At 45.4% G+C, this 15,093-nt stretch overlaps 5 protein-coding genes across 5 annotated transcripts; 3 read left to right on the top strand and 2 right to left on the bottom strand.

The window, feature by feature from the left end:
* Positions 1 to 290: 290 nt before the first annotated feature.
* Positions 291 to 1,480, bottom strand: HO133_003290 (uncharacterized protein; the record flags this gene model as incomplete). The annotated part of the gene is made up of 4 exons (XM_037294213.1): positions 291 to 368; positions 419 to 508; positions 563 to 1,193; positions 1,281 to 1,480. 4 exons carry the CDS (start codon positions 1,478 to 1,480, stop codon positions 291 to 293), a joined length of 999 nt encoding a protein of 332 aa, XP_037149594.1.
* Positions 1,481 to 3,749: 2,269 nt separating this feature from the next.
* On the top strand, positions 3,750 to 7,129 carry HO133_003289 (uncharacterized protein; the record flags this gene model as incomplete). Its single annotated transcript, XM_037294212.1, has 7 exons — positions 3,750 to 3,831; positions 3,879 to 4,152; positions 4,290 to 4,527; positions 4,575 to 4,763; positions 4,812 to 6,143; positions 6,191 to 6,903; positions 6,982 to 7,129. The coding sequence occupies 7 exons, from the start codon at positions 3,750 to 3,752 to the stop codon at positions 7,127 to 7,129; spliced, it is 2,976 nt and encodes a 991-aa protein (XP_037149593.1).
* Positions 7,130 to 7,618: 489 nt separating this feature from the next.
* Positions 7,619 to 10,139, top strand: HO133_003288 (uncharacterized protein; the record flags this gene model as incomplete). The annotated part of the gene is made up of 7 exons (XM_037294211.1): positions 7,619 to 8,283; positions 8,339 to 8,381; positions 8,431 to 8,493; positions 8,541 to 8,646; positions 9,144 to 9,156; positions 9,210 to 9,363; positions 9,423 to 10,139. The coding sequence occupies 7 exons, from the start codon at positions 7,619 to 7,621 to the stop codon at positions 10,137 to 10,139; spliced, it is 1,761 nt and encodes a 586-aa protein (XP_037149592.1).
* A 175-nt stretch (positions 10,140 to 10,314) lies between these two features.
* Positions 10,315 to 11,400, bottom strand: HO133_003287 (uncharacterized protein; the record flags this gene model as incomplete). The annotated part of the gene is given in 3 exon segments (XM_037294210.1): positions 10,315 to 10,955; positions 10,971 to 11,042; positions 11,097 to 11,400. The coding sequence occupies 3 exon segments, from the start codon at positions 11,398 to 11,400 to the stop codon at positions 10,315 to 10,317; spliced, it is 1,017 nt and encodes a 338-aa protein (XP_037149591.1).
* Positions 11,401 to 12,136: 736 nt separating this feature from the next.
* On the top strand, positions 12,137 to 14,187 carry HO133_003286 (uncharacterized protein; the record flags this gene model as incomplete). Its single annotated transcript, XM_037294209.1, has 7 exons — positions 12,137 to 12,183; positions 12,369 to 12,409; positions 12,481 to 12,578; positions 12,652 to 13,306; positions 13,361 to 13,956; positions 14,016 to 14,035; positions 14,163 to 14,187. The coding sequence occupies 7 exons, from the start codon at positions 12,137 to 12,139 to the stop codon at positions 14,185 to 14,187; spliced, it is 1,482 nt and encodes a 493-aa protein (XP_037149590.1).
* Positions 14,188 to 15,093: the final 906 nt, after the last annotated feature.

The raw sequence follows: 15,093 nt of genomic DNA, 5'->3' as shown, positions 1-15,093 counted from the left end.
ACCGAATTACCAACTTTACAACTACAATTCGAATTGTAAAGATTTCTAAACATCAATCAGACAACCAATCGCTGTTATTTCAACGCTGCTTAGCTATAAGAAATTGACAAGAAAATTAGTTAGTCTATAGAGTTTTCATTATGTTAGAGTCGCGAGCGAGGCCGATTACGCTGCTTTCATTACGAGCGTACCCTATATCCTTCTTATGAAAATAGAGTAGGCAGACTAACGGCCTGTATACCTGTTCTACCTCAATTGATATCGTCTAATAATGTGAACGGAGACTGATATCAAATTCTTTGAGACAGGATTGTCTTCAATGCTTGTTCCTTGCTGTCCATCGTTACCTCTCTGTTTTGGACGAGTCGCTGCGCAGATTTAGCCTGGATCCGACAACTACATTCAAGTTTCTGCTCACTAGTAAATTCCGAAGCAGCATCACGATTGTGACTTTTCCGATTGCCGGGACATAGATGGAGGCTTTGTCTTTGACATCGCCTTCAAAATTCTTATTGTCGCGGTCAGTCACTTGGTGCGTCAGCCGTGGGAGAAATCCTCGAACCTTTTCAGTCGAGAAATTGATGCACACAGCTCCCTCTCTGAGTAGTTTGGTTGGAAGCTTGAAGGAATCTCCGGGTACGCCGCAGATGACTACATCGCTGAGAGGCACGCAAGTCTCTAACCCCCATCCTTCCTTTTCCACCACTTCGTGCCTGCTTTTCCTGATTCCTTCACCTCGTGTGAATTGTTGTACCCCTGTGACATCCACGCTGTACACACAAGCTCCATCGTTGGCCAGCAAGGCAGCCAATGGTCGCCCAACGGTCTCACTCCTGTTGACGACAGTAATTGATCTACCAAATAGCCTATTCCCGTATGGTAGGATGCTGTTGTAGACCCTCAGAAAGTCCAGAATTTTTAGCACGGCGAGTGGCGTGCATGGCAACAAACTCTTCTGACTCATGTTCTTATCAAGAAAACGCTCGTTGTGGTACAGCTTAAAAATATAGCGATGGCTGAGGCCCTCGACGTCTTTGCTAACGTCTGTGACTTGCTGGAGGTACTGGTCTTGACGATTGCCAAAGATAGGATAGTACACAATGATGCCGTCTACGCCATCATCTTCGTTTGCTGCTAGAACATTGGCTTCGAGGTCTTCTCGATCAACTTCTCGAACTTCAAATTTGAAGCCGCTGAATCATCAAGGTCAGAATATTATCTAGAGAAACAGCACACCAGCCGAACTTATAAGCAAAGGTGATACAAACATGTATTCTCACTTTTCTCGACAGGTGCGGTCAGTCCAATCGGCGTATTTGCGAGCAGCTGGATCTGTGTTTGCAAGAAATCCCACGAGTAATGGACTCTTTCCCAGTTTCGAAAGCCCTTCTGACACCTCGGTCAATAGATCTTTCGCTACTGCGCCGGCCAATACCACCTGACAAGACATAGGGTCAGCTTTCTTGTCTGCAGCCGCCATGAAGAACAACGAACATATGATTACTGAAGATCAACAGAGCAGAGCCGAAGTACTCGTGTGGCCGAGAAGTCTATCATCTTGGCAGTCCGGCGCGGGAGTACCCACCAATTAGACTACCTCGTTTCTCCGCAGTTTGATATTAAATTATATCTACATTTTGAGAGAAGAAAGTACTGTTCTTGATCATTATCGCAATTATGATTACTATAACTGCTATCTTTATATATAAATAAGTTTCTCAACTATTTCACTACCTCGCTAATTAATAAAGATTTTAAATAACTTTTATATAAATTATCGTTATTCTTAAATAGATAATAATATTATCTTCGCCCTCCATTAGATAAATATCTCTTAAAATCCTCTTATCGGTGTTGCTATACTTGACGAGATAATTTTTCTAAGCTAGGTAAATCGTAAATAAGAGAAGAATATACTAAAATATCGTCTAGAGTATAAGATTATAATAGAATATATTTTAAGAGTAGAGGATTTCAAGTGAAAGAATATTGGTGGGAGGTGCTTTAGAGGAGATATATCTATTCTCTAAAGTTATTACATTCTCTACGAGTAGAGCAGAGCTATAATTTAACCTTTTAGCGCTTATAAACTCGCTCTACTATAGCTTAATTAACGCGTGATAACTAATCTTATCTAATAGCCTCTTAGACTTCGTCTTTAGCTTTCTAATTAGCTCTCTTAATCTCGTTTTATTTAGACTTTAGACGTACTTTAAAAAACTATTAAAGATTCTTAATTATATATAGATCTGGCGAATTTACTATCTACTTAATCTTTTTAATTTCTTTATTAATATATTCTTATTTATATAGTCATAACGCTTTTTAATATACTAATACATTATTCTTAATTATATATATCTTTTTATTAGAGTTTCGAGTTATAACTTTCTCGGCGAATTTATATAATAATAAAATATAGTTTTCTTTATAACTAAGGCCATTAACTTTATAAATAATATACTCTTTTTTAAAATATAATTACATTTAAGTAGAAGATTTTTTCTATTTTCTACCTTTATCGTAAGAATTTATTTAATCTATCTTCTTTAGTTACTTATTATATTACTCGATTATCTTATTAATATTCTAGAAATCATTAGCAATTATAATTAAAATCGTAGTATTCTAATATATTTATAAAGTCTTAAATTCTTTAATATCAGAGATCTTAGTAAGTCGTTTTTTTTTCTTCACTACCTCTCTAGCTAATAGATTTCGAGCTATATACTTTATATTCTTATCGATCTTCTGCTTCGGCGTTAATGGCTCTTAAAGATACTATAAACTAATTATAGATATCGGTTCTATGAAATAACAGCCTTAGTATATTTATATAAATTTGATGGTTAATATAGCTATAGTACACTCTTTAGAAGATCTATTCTTCGAATAAATTATTTTCTAACGCTTAACGCTTCCTCCTTTAATTTTATAAATTAATTTATCGCTATAAATAAAGATAGCTTTTTTATTTATTTCTTTAATAGTCTAATTATACTATTCTTTTTATAATAACTTATTCTCTAAAGCTAAATATAGCTTTTCTAATATTATAATACGTACGAGTTCCTCGATAAATAAGTTATTCGGAGTCTTATAAATATACTTATATTAAATTCGTTTTAATATAGATCGAGTAAGACGTTTTTAACCTACTTTAATAAAGAGATTCTCTTTATTAATTACTTCGATTAGTTTTAAGATATTATACTTTAATATAATATTTTATATATCTATAGATATTTAAGATTCTTCTAATACTCTTAATAGTCGACTACTATAATTAATATTTCTTATATATATTAAGATCTCGTTAAAATCTTAATTATTAGCTTTAGAAATAGCTCTCTATATAATCTTTAATACGATATTTATATATATATTCGTCTTATACTTAATTTCTTCGTACATATAATTAAATAGTAGTCTATAGATAATAATTATATATCGTAAAAATAAGAGCACTTAATTATATTATTCAACCATGATATAATAAGATATATATGATATAAATTGGGGAAACCTGTATTATTTGTTTACTGCGGATGATTTATAGCGCTAACTTATCTAGGCTAGACTGCCAAGATAATAGACTTCTCGGCCACACGAGTATTCGATGAAATAGATTTGCGGGTACTCGTAGGGCTGTAGGGCTGCATGTCGATCTCTTAAGCGAGCATGACGTTTGAACTCTCTCCACGTTAGGTCTCAGATCACTCAATTAAATGCAGTTATCACAACAGACAATGTCTAATGTTCAGCAGTATCTGCTTACAATTCATAGTGACAAAGAAAAGGCACTAAGTATAGCACAAGACACAACGAGAGGTATGTTACCCCAGGCACGTGCGAGCAACCAATGCTGATGTGTCCAGGGCTTGAGTCAAAGCAATTGACACTGATCGAGGTTGTTCAATCCTTGGGCGAATACATTAATGAAGAAGATGATTCGATACGTGCCAGAGCAATAGACTACCTCTCCCAAGTCATCGGCCGATTGAGTCCGACATTTCTCTCACGGCAGCAAATACAAGTGCTCTGCCAGTTCCTTTGTGACCGCATCGAGGATGGAGGCGCCGTCGGAGGCCTCAGAAAGCTCCAAGCTTTGGGGAGGTTCAACAAGGATATGGCAGCGATGACCTTCAGAGCGTGAGTAAGTGAGTCATCATGTCTTCCTGGACATGGGGCATGCGGACAAGGCTTCAAAATGCAAAATTTATGGCCAACGACTTGCTTCAGTCGCCTGGCGTTACTGAGGATCCTGACGTTAACTAACGTGCACGTAGAATGCTCGACCGTTACCAGGACCTGCAAATCCGTCCGCAAGCTCAAAGGGTACAGATACTGGAGCTGCTGAACGACTTGATGTTGAAGCACCGCAATGCACTCAAAGAGCTGGGTAACGAGTCCATTGTTGGCATTACAGACCTTGTTAGTGGAGAGAAAGACCCGAGAAATCTGATGGTCATCTTTTCGATACTTAGAGTTGTCATGGTAGAATGGGACATACCTGGACACGCCGAAGTTTGTCTCATCTCGGTAGGTTATGGAACTCCACTAATTCCATCTAGATGTTATTCGATTCGGTGTTCTGCTACTTCCCTATTACCTTTCGACCGCCCCCAGATGATCCTTACGGGATTACTGCACAGGACCTCAAAAGCCGCCTGAGAGATTGCATTGCTGCATCAGGACACTTTGCACCCTACGCATTTCCTCAATTAATTGATAAGCTCGACTCTACATCACCAAATGTCAAGGTAGGTGTTAGCCACTCCTCTACAAAGTCACTCTCTGACATGCCACAGAAAGATGTCCTGCAAACTATCACAGCTTGTGCGTCATCTTATGGCATCACGACCCTCTCAAACTATTCGATAATGCTATGGGACTCTTTAAAATTCGAAATCTTGAATGTCCAAGAGGAAGACATAGCAGAGGAAGCACTGGTCTCATTGCAAGCCATAGCAATCAGGCTTGGTCTAGGTTTAGACTCTACGGATCCGAAGACGCCTTTGGCCAGGTATCTGCGACCGATCACAAAGGAGTGTAACGAACAGCTCCAAGAACCACAGCATAAACAAGCAAAGCCTGCAGGACAAATTCTTAGTGCACTGGGTACATCATCGCCTGTCACATTCTTCCTTATTGTCAAAGCTATCGTTCCGTCTTTGATGGCCCTTTACCAGGATGCCGAGAGCATTGCAAAGCAAAGAGCGCTCCTGGAAGTATTGGTACAAATATTTGATTCTGCAATTGCGGTGTACGGGACGCCCAGCATACCGGCCCCAAACACAAGGGTAGAAAATCCTTTAGAACCCTTCAAAGATCGGCTATTTGAATTGAACAGTCAGGCGTTGATGGGCAGTGCAGCTGACGAAGTATCATTCCGTGTGGTGGCACTGAAAGCTTTGCTACGCTTGTGCCTTCTTCGCAGATATTTGCAGGACAATGAGATTGGTATGGCTGTCCAATATTTCGATGAGATTGTCCTTTTGGAGGATCCAAGTGGAAAAGACGACCTGAAAAGAGAGGCAATCCAAGCGTTGGTCGAGCTTTCCAGGATCAAGCCCAATCTTATTATGGACATCACATTCCCGGCGTTTATGGCGAAGCTGCCTGACTCGAGCCCATCAGACGATCAGGATTATCTCATTACCTTGGAGGGCCTGGCAAAGCTGAGCGTGGAAAGATATGTTGCTGACACGCTCATTCGACGACTGCTGAACAGATTGGACATTGTGCTACAAAACGATGGATGTTCCGCATATCCGCAAGCAATCTTGTCCACGTTACACTATATCCTCAGTCAACGAGATCTTGATCAAGATCCAAATCTGAGCAGCTATCACGAGAGGATAGTGGTTGGCCTCACTAGTCAGGTGGTGCTCGCAAGTGTTGGCAAAGCCCCGACTACAGCGCTGAACGAGGAACCCACCTTGGAGATATTGGGCCGTTTGGCCGTGATGATTGTTCGTGCCCTGGATGAGCACAAACAGCAATCCGTGGCGCTTCATATTTACTCATTATTCGTGGACGAAGCCGATTTTGTACCTGTTCCCTTCAGAGGTAACATACCAAAGCTGCAAATGTCGACGATGATTCTTTCTGCTTCCTTGATGGCAGGTGTAAGGCACTCGGTGGGTTGAACCCTTTTGACGGTGCTTGCAATCACTCACAGAAATAGGTTTCCCTGCAATTTACTGATCCAGGCGTTGGCCCAATAAATAAAACACTTGCAGAGCTCATCAGGATAGCTTTCTCAGAGGACGTGCCGCCTTTACGACAAGCCATTCTAAGACAAATCGGTCTTTTGACAAACAAGTTCGTATTGCCGCAAGACACGGAGTCAGTCCTTGGAATCTTGAAAAATCTCCTCTTGGGGCTGTCCGAGACCACAAGTGCATCTGAGAATGCAGTACGAATTGTGTTTTGGGTAGCAAAAGGGCTCATTCTACGACTTGCCCACACAGATGAGATACTGGAGCGTTTATTAAATCTACTATCCGTCAAAGAATGCGGTATTGCAAGTGCTCGTGGTTTTGGACTGCTTCTTGCACCAGATGAGGTTCTTTCGAAGGAAAATGGTGCCCAAATCAGGTTGCTTGCAAAGCAAAAGGTGTTCAATATCTGTGTGCCCAATATCGCCAAAGAGTTTCGAAGGGCGAATCCTGCAACCAAGTCAAATTACCTCGTTGCGTTGTCAGGCATCCTGGAGCACATGCCTACAGAAGTGGTTTTGCCAGAAATCGATACGATTCTCCCACTCCTTCTGCGAAGTCTCGATCTCGAGGACTCTGACGTCAAGGCGGCGACCATACAGACTCTTACGGTCGTGAGTCAAGAGAACCCTAAGGCTATCGAAGGACATGTTGGCAGCTTGGTCAGCAGGCTTCTCAAGTGCGTTACATATCCCGGGGTCAATTCAGCCGACGTACGGCACAATGCGTTGCGTTGCTTACGGGTATTTCCTGGAAGGGTCAAGGACAGCACTCTACTTCCTTACAAACATACAGTGACGAGAGGTCTATTGAACGTCTTGGATGATCCCAAGAGAAACGTTAGGAAGGAAGCGGTGGAATGTCGAGTCGCTTGGTTCAACATGGACGAGCCTCAGAGCGATTGAATGAGTAGTGCTGGCGGGAGATCAGTCGTATTGTGTCTTGCATGGAACTGCATACTGGGAGTAGAGATCACATAAGGGATTTGTAAAAGAGCTTATATGGCACGTTCAGCTCCAACTCGGACTTGGGTCTCAGCTGTTAGTAAGTTACGAATGGGTACTGTATCAGTAATGTGGCAAGATAAAATACAGCTAGAGTATTTTTCAACCGCCCAAGGTGTGTCAAACGGCCGATCGGCAGCTCACAGTGTGGCGTACTGGCGTCATCAACGATCTAATGTTGATGTTTCCTTTCTCACTCGTACTTACTGTTGCACGTGAGATGACTTAAAAGAAATCACGGCACGTTCTTTGATTGCTTGAAGGTCTGGGAATTCTGTACCTTCAACCGTTATCATTCAAGAAAGCGCCGTCAACAAGACCACAGTCAGCGACAACAACTCTGCGTATACTCGGCTCAGGGCCTTGGATTCCTTTCCCTCCATACTCACCATGTCTACCATCACAGATATCACGGACGAATCTACCTTTCACTCGCATGTTTCCTCCCTCCCATCAACCGCCCTAGCCGTCGTTTCCTTCCACGCGCCATGGGCAGCCCCATGCAAGCAAATGCGTCTCATTCTAGAAACCCTCGCTTCATCCTACCCACCGCAATCACCGCCAGTCATATCATTCCTAAGTCTTGACGCCGAGGCTCTGCCAGAAATATCTGAGTCCTACGACGTCACTGCTGTACCATTCCTAGTCCTTCAGCGAGATGAGAAGGTGCTCGAGAGCGTCAGTGGAAGCGAGGCTTCGAAGGTACGGGACGCGGTTGAACGCCATGCTGGAAAAGGGGGTAATACTGGGAAGCTTGGGCTGCCACCTGCGTTGGAGACCAGCCCAGTAGGAGGCGGAGAAGAGAAGGGTCAGCAGACGGAGAAGACCAAGAACCTAAGTAGCTATGCGCCGGAAAGTGGTGACGCTGCAACGGCGCCTGAGATGTCGTCCACGCAGGGCCAGAAGGAGGAATTGGACCAGAGATTGGGAGAGCTGGTAAAGGCCGCACCTGTAATGCTCTTCATGAAAGGGACACCTAGCACACCACAGTGCGGCTTCAGCAGACAATTAGTTGGTTTGCTGAGGGAGAAGGGGGTGAGATACGGTTTCTTCAAGTAAGTGGAATCCAAACTGTGAGGTTCTCTGTGTCCAAGTGCTGAATTTTCACAGCATACTTGCAGATGAAGAAGTCAGACAAGGGTTGAAGGCTTGGGTAACGTGGATGGTTTTGCTGCTATGGGATGAAGCTAACGAACAAGTAGTCCGATTGGCCAACCTTCCCACAGCTGTATCTCAAGGGGGAGCTCGTTGGGGGTCTTGACATAGTAAGTAAGCTAAATTCCTTAACATCATGTCCACTAATATGATTTAGGTGAAAGAAGAGTTGGACAGTAATCCGGGCTTTTTCTCGGATTATCAAGCAGCGCCCAAAGGGCAAGGGGGTATGTCGGCGCCAGAAGCTCAGACGGAACCGATCAGTACTTGAGATGGTCTCGTTTTCTGAGGTTTGACGAGGTTGAGCGTTAATGAGGATGGGTGGCGTTCTTGGAGATGTTGGGCCTCCACGTATTCATTTTGATGGCGGCAACGCTGCAGATATAGCAGAGTCAGATAAAACACTCGAACCACGAAATCCGAAAACCCATAGAAAATTCGGGTTCATTGTTGATATTCTTATTACCTTGAGCAAGGTAAAATACAGAAAGTTCTTGGGGACCGGGCTCCTCCACATATCTGCCGCGATAAGCGCGCTCATCGCTGTGTTGACTTAAGTATTCTTCTGCAGCTTCATAGTGCAGTTCCTTGGCGAGGACGATGATATCGGGCACTTGAGAGTGCATGGCTGGATGTCGGGAGGTGGGGAGTACCTTAAGGACGAGGCACGTAGAACGATCTGAACAAAACTCGTCGATGCAATGCTCATCAATTGATCAGGGATCTCGACTGCAAGTAGTAGCGGCTGGAGCAATTGCAGGCCTCGTTTCAAGGTAGAGACTTGCAGGCACCGTGTTCGAGTTGGACTGATAGCTGAATCGTACAGGTCCTGCATAGCCCCTCTTGACGTTCTCAAAATCCGGCTACAGCTCCAGATCCATTCTCTTTCCGATCCGTTATCAAGCCGGGACTCAGCAAGAGCTGCGCGTTATGGTATTGGAAACACGTTCAAGAGCATTCTTCTTGATGAAGGAATCACAGTAGGTCCTGGTCAAGGATTAGAGAGTGTTGCTGGTCACTGACTATTATCATGGAGTAGGCTCTGTGGAAGGGCAACGTCGCAGCCTCATTTCTTTACATCAATTATGGAGCCGTACAATTCTCCGTCTATCGTGCAGTTTCCACAACAATTCATCCTCTGAACATGCAAAACGAGGCCGAAGCCTTCATCTCCGGCGCTGTTGCCGGGGCATCAGCAACCACTTTCACTTACCCTTTGGACCTCCTTCGCACACGATTTGCTGCGCAAGGGCCAGATAAGGTGTATGCCAGCTTGCGAGGCGGTATCCGCGATATCTGGCTTGAGGAGGGTCCAAAAGGCTTTTTCCAAGGGTTGGGAGCTGGAGTGGGCCAAGTCGTGCCTTACATGGGACTCTTTTTCAGTGCGTATGAGGCCTTCCGAACACCACTGGCAACGCTATCTCTCCCATTTGGATCCGGTGATGCGACTGCTGGCGTACTCGCTAGTGTGTTAGCCAAGACAGGAGTATTCCCATTGGATTTGATCAGGAAACGCCTGCAAGTGCAAGGGCCAGCGAGGGCGCGATATGTAGGAGGAACAATACCGGTGTATGGGGAGGGAGTTTGGAGGACGGGAAAGAGTATCGTGGCTCGAGAGGGGTGGAGGGGATTGTATGGAGGTCTAAGCGTAGGATTGGTCAAGTCTGCGCCAGCCAGTGCGATTACAATGTGGACGTACGAGAGGGTTCTCAAGATTTTGAAAGAGATGGAGAAGCCAAATGAGAAGATGACATGAAATTCTTTTCCGGCGAGCTTGCCGGCCGCCGCGCAATCAAAAGGTTTCTTTCGAGTCCGAATCTTTGGTGGAATCTAGCGCACACATGCCTGTCTGCAAGGTGAGTTCCTGGTATGCATAAGAGCATTATGTGGGCAATGATTAGACTAACGACCACAAAGGCGGGAACTGTTCCTCATCGATTATGGGGATTATCAAGGTGTTGCAGAACCATCTTCAAGCGTCGAATCGCAGGGCCGTCTTGAAGACAACTCTGGTTTTCATTTGCTGCCTTCAATTCCTCGCGAGCCTCATGTACTAAAGGCAACATGTCGCCCCATACTTCATCGTGGTACCTATCTATGTCGATCCAAGGCTGGACATCCCCTAATTTTGATAACAGAAGATGCCCTCTTTCATGTATGCCTTTCTGAGTTGCCAAAGATGCATTACTCAAATCCCAAGGAGCGCGAAAGTCAGGCACGAGATCAAGATGGTTTGATGAACGTAAAGCATCGACGAATCTAGCTGGCCCTTTCCGTCTTTGCAGTCTCTCAAACTTTTGCTCTTCCCCTCTGGCCTTCTCCATATCCAGGGTGCTGTTGGGCTCTTCGTCCATCGTAAATGCCGGGTCAGACAGTAGAGCTACGACAGCAATGCCATCATTGTCTTCGTGCGTGAAATCTTGGTTCTCGTCCTGCGTTTTCCAGGTCTCCTTCTCTTGTAGTCGCGGCAGATGATCCTCTCCTATTCCCAAAGAGAACGCCGACTGCTGGTCAACATTCCACGCAGGCCCATCCTGTGCAAACTCGGATTCATGCTCAAGTCCGTTTAGCCCTGCGAAAAACTCACCGAATGCAGCCTGACCATGACCTCTTCCGAATTTGCCGACTTTTTCATTCGAACGGAACGATTCGCTTTGGTCTAAAGTGACTTGTTCATATTGTGCTGATGAGCGGAGTGCCAAGGAAGACTCGCCTATGTCTGTTGAGCTAGACGACGAACCGGCTTTGGCACTGTCGGTTCTGAGTGAAGACAGGACTCCAGTGACAGCTTTTGGTGAAGGTCGTGTAAACTCTTTCAGCAGTCCGGACGCAGATTCTCCTATCCGTTGGGACAAGATAGCCGTCGCTTCTGATCCCTGACGAGGTGTCTCTGCTGATGGTCGTCTGGCATCATTTGCTCGCTGGCTTCCCAAAACTCGACTTTCCAAGAGGGACTCAATGTCCGAGATCCCGTGAAGGCCAAGGCGTCCAACCCCCGCTTTCGGCTGATTCCCCATATGTATTGTGAAGATCAAAGATTAATGTGGGAAAGGTCCCTTCTTGTAGATGGGGTTGACCTAGGTTCCGTTCTTAGAACGCAACCTCTTCAAGGGAAGTGTAGGTGGGTTCAGGAATGTGGTAATAGAATTGATGCTGTTGTTCAGGCTTCCAAAATTTGGGGAGGTTTGAAAGTCCCGAAACGCATGATTAAAAAGTGAAACGTACAGAGTGTGTTCGAAGGATGGATGCAATATGTCGTAATGTTTAACACAAAACCGAGGCTCTGCTTGGCCTCAAAAGTGACGCACTCGAACGCACTCTCGCACTCTGGGAAGCTCATGATCGGGCTTGGCGCTATCGTCCCGTTCACACCTCCCAAACTCTCTCCCCCGTTCATTTACTCATTCATTCACTTTGCTTGCTACCTTGACCGATCTCGCAATCACAGTTACGCCGGACTTGATGCAAGAACATGGTACTGCTTGACCATCTATATAGAAGGTTCAAAGCGGAACAATAGTCGGCCTAGGCATTAGGCAAAATCCTCACGCGCCCACCTTCCGCCTTGACATCTTCACACTCGGTCTCTACCATACCCAACATTATCCCGCCAAACAGAAGCTGCAGCTGAAGGCAGCAAAGCGTTCTTGGGGCCCAGCGTGCTCCTGGAGATCAGGCACCGTGTTGCAAAATAGTGGTAGGTCGCGGCAATAAGTACAGCTGCGGCGAGATTGTGAGGAGGATTCGAGAACAATGGTTGCTCCCGAAGAGCCCACTCAGCCAACATGGAAATTCACCCAGTAAGTTCCCTAGCGCTTGGTGCTTGGTGTTGAAGTGAACCATTGTCCTCGGGTGTTGTCTCTCGAGGCTCTGTGCTACGCGTTACATCTCAATGCTCGTGAAGTATACACATAATGCTGGAGAACACTCTGCCCAACAAAGCAAATGATCCGGGGCTTGACCGCTGGCTAAATTGTGAATCTAGGTGTTTTGGCGACAAGGGTGACGTTGAGGACATAACCGAAGGTGAGTCCGAAATACATAAAGTTTGTGCCACCACTGGGATCAGGCTTGCTGACATGATTGTCTCACAACAGCGGACATCATTTCCACTGTGGAATTCGATCACACGGGCAATTATCTAGCAACGGGTGACAAGGGTGGACGGGTAGTACTCTTTGAAAGGAACGAATCGGTCCGTTACATCCTATGCGCAGGAGACCCTCAAGCGTCTTCGTGATGCGTTCTGAGTAGCTGACCGTTGGCAGAAGAAAACTTGCGAATACAAGTTCCATACCGAGTTCCAGTCGCATGAGCCCGAGTTCGATTACTTGAAATCCTTGGAGATAGAAGAGAAAATCAACAAGATCAAGTGGTGTAGAAGACAGAATGCCTCTCACTACCTTCTCTCAACAAACGACAAGACAATCAAGTTATGGAAAGTCTTCGAGAAGTCGTTGAAAGTGGTGGCGGAAAATAATCTCTCACATGATCTCACTCCGGGTGGTGCTATAGGAGGAGGAGGTGGCCCACCACGACCGAATCCAAATGTCTCATTTCGCGATGCTTCGTCTCTCAAACTTCCTCGCCTTACACACCATGATACCGTTGTTGCTGCGGTCCCTCGTCGAAACTACGCAAATGCACACGCCTACCACATCAACAGCATCTCCGTCAACAGCGATGGAGAGACGTTTATCAGCAGTGACGATCTGCGTATAAACTTATGGAACCTTAATATACAAGACCAGAGCTTCAACATCGTCGATATCAAGCCTACCAATATGGAGGAGTTGACCGAGGTGATCACCGCTGCCGAGTTTCACCCACAAAGCTGCAATTGGTTCATGTATGCAAGTTCAAAGGGCACGATCAAGTTGGCTGATATGCGTGAAAATGCTCTTTGCGATCAGCACGCCAAACGTAGGTCCGCTGAGTGATGCTGAACCAGCGGAAAGCTAATGCGAAACATTCCAGAGTTCGAGCAAGAAGAAGACCCGTCAGCGCGCTCCTTCTTTTCCGAGATAATATCATCAATCTCTGATGTACGGTTCTCACACGATGGTCGTTATATTCTGTCCCGCGACTACCTGACTGTCAAGATCTGGGACGTCAACATGGAGCGGACCCCGGTCAAGACCATCCCAATTCATGAGCACCTGCGACCTCGCCTATGTGATACGTATGAAAATGATAGCATCTTTGACAAGTTTGAGGTCGTTTTCTCTGGCGACGCAAAGAACGTAATGACGGGCAGCTACAACAACAATTTCATGATCTACCCATCTGATCCAGAGAGGGAGACGGAGGTCGTGCTTCAAGCTGACAAATCCGCTTTCAAGCAAAAAAAGATTGGCGTACCAACACCAATCAATTCATCTACAAGCCCCACCAATGGGCCATCGAACAAGAAGGGCAACTCCAGAGCGGGCAGCCCAGCAGCAGGAGCAGGAGGACAAGGGGGCCGAATGAAGAAGGAGACGGATGCAGACCAGATTGACTTCAACAAGAAGATTCTGCACATGAGCTGGCATCCTTTTGAAGACAGTATAGCCATTGCAGCTACGAACAATGTAAGCAAAGGACCCTCTTGGTTTGCATTACGCACTGAACACTGCTGATGTGAAATCAGCTTTTTGTATTCTCGGCATTGTAAGCAACTACAGCTTCCATAATCATTGCGATTCTTAGTCATACATCCGGTGGTTATTCACTGCATGCATGCAATGCCAAAATGCATCCTTTCTTATGGATCAACCACTGAACTCGGACCGGGCAGGCACGAACAGTCTCAGGACCTATAGACGCAACGTGAACCAGCCGAATTAGAAGGCGGCTTTGTGAGGCATAGGGCGATAAAGGCATGGCTTGATGTTCTCCGGGCATAATGATAGGCAGCATCCCGATGCATGCAAGATCCTTACGGTGATAATGATGCATTCAGAGCGATGACTGAAGGGCGGTACTGTGGTCGAACAGACAATTCGTAGATAAAACATTATCCAGCTATTCGACCTGCTAGGTTTTGAGCCATGGTGTATTGTCGGGGAAGCACCTTTCTCTCCGCACCTACAAACCCTGGCTTGCAAGGTTCACCTTAATCTACTACCAACGAAGGCAATAAGTGCAAGACCTGCATACCCAGCAGTCCTCGGGATGCTGGTATCCTGGAGCACCAGAGATGGTTTTCGTTTCCACAATGCGAAGTAAACCGCTTAGTTGCTTAATCTGATGCGATATCAAGTACATGAGTCCAATGGAGGCTTTCTCTCTCTGTGCTGTGCTGCGGATCAAACCGTCATAGACCTCGGGTCTGGTAGCCTCTCAACCCGAAAGCCTGTGGCTGATGATCAATTTTTGGAGGCCCCGTATAGAGGTGAGGATCTAAAGACATGAAAAGAGAAAAGAAAAAAAAAAGAAATATCATATGGGGACCCTGTTATAAGACACTGTCAATTCTGGGACAATTACTCGGAAGAGCACCTCGGGTACAGAGGTCTGCACCGAAAGTCCTGCACCCGCCAAGACTCTTGCGCTCAGACTTCGGATAACGCCCCACCTAAAGGGCTACCTGGACAATGCGTCTGGAGTTCTTCGGAATCGCACCTAGCCCTAGCCAGGTTTCGGGGCTTAATGCCTCTATCAAGCCAAAAGAAGTACCTAAAGTCCCATCCATGCGCTGTGAGAAGATATTTCTAGGCTTCCCCTCT

This window comes from Letharia lupina (genome assembly GCF_014066315.1).
Source record: "Letharia lupina isolate WasteWater1 chromosome Unknown contig_17, whole genome shotgun sequence".
NCBI classification, from domain to species: Eukaryota; Fungi; Ascomycota; class Lecanoromycetes; order Lecanorales; family Parmeliaceae; genus Letharia; species Letharia lupina.
The sequence above is the reverse complement of the archived record's forward strand: the minus strand, read 5'-3'. Positions and strand labels throughout refer to the sequence as shown.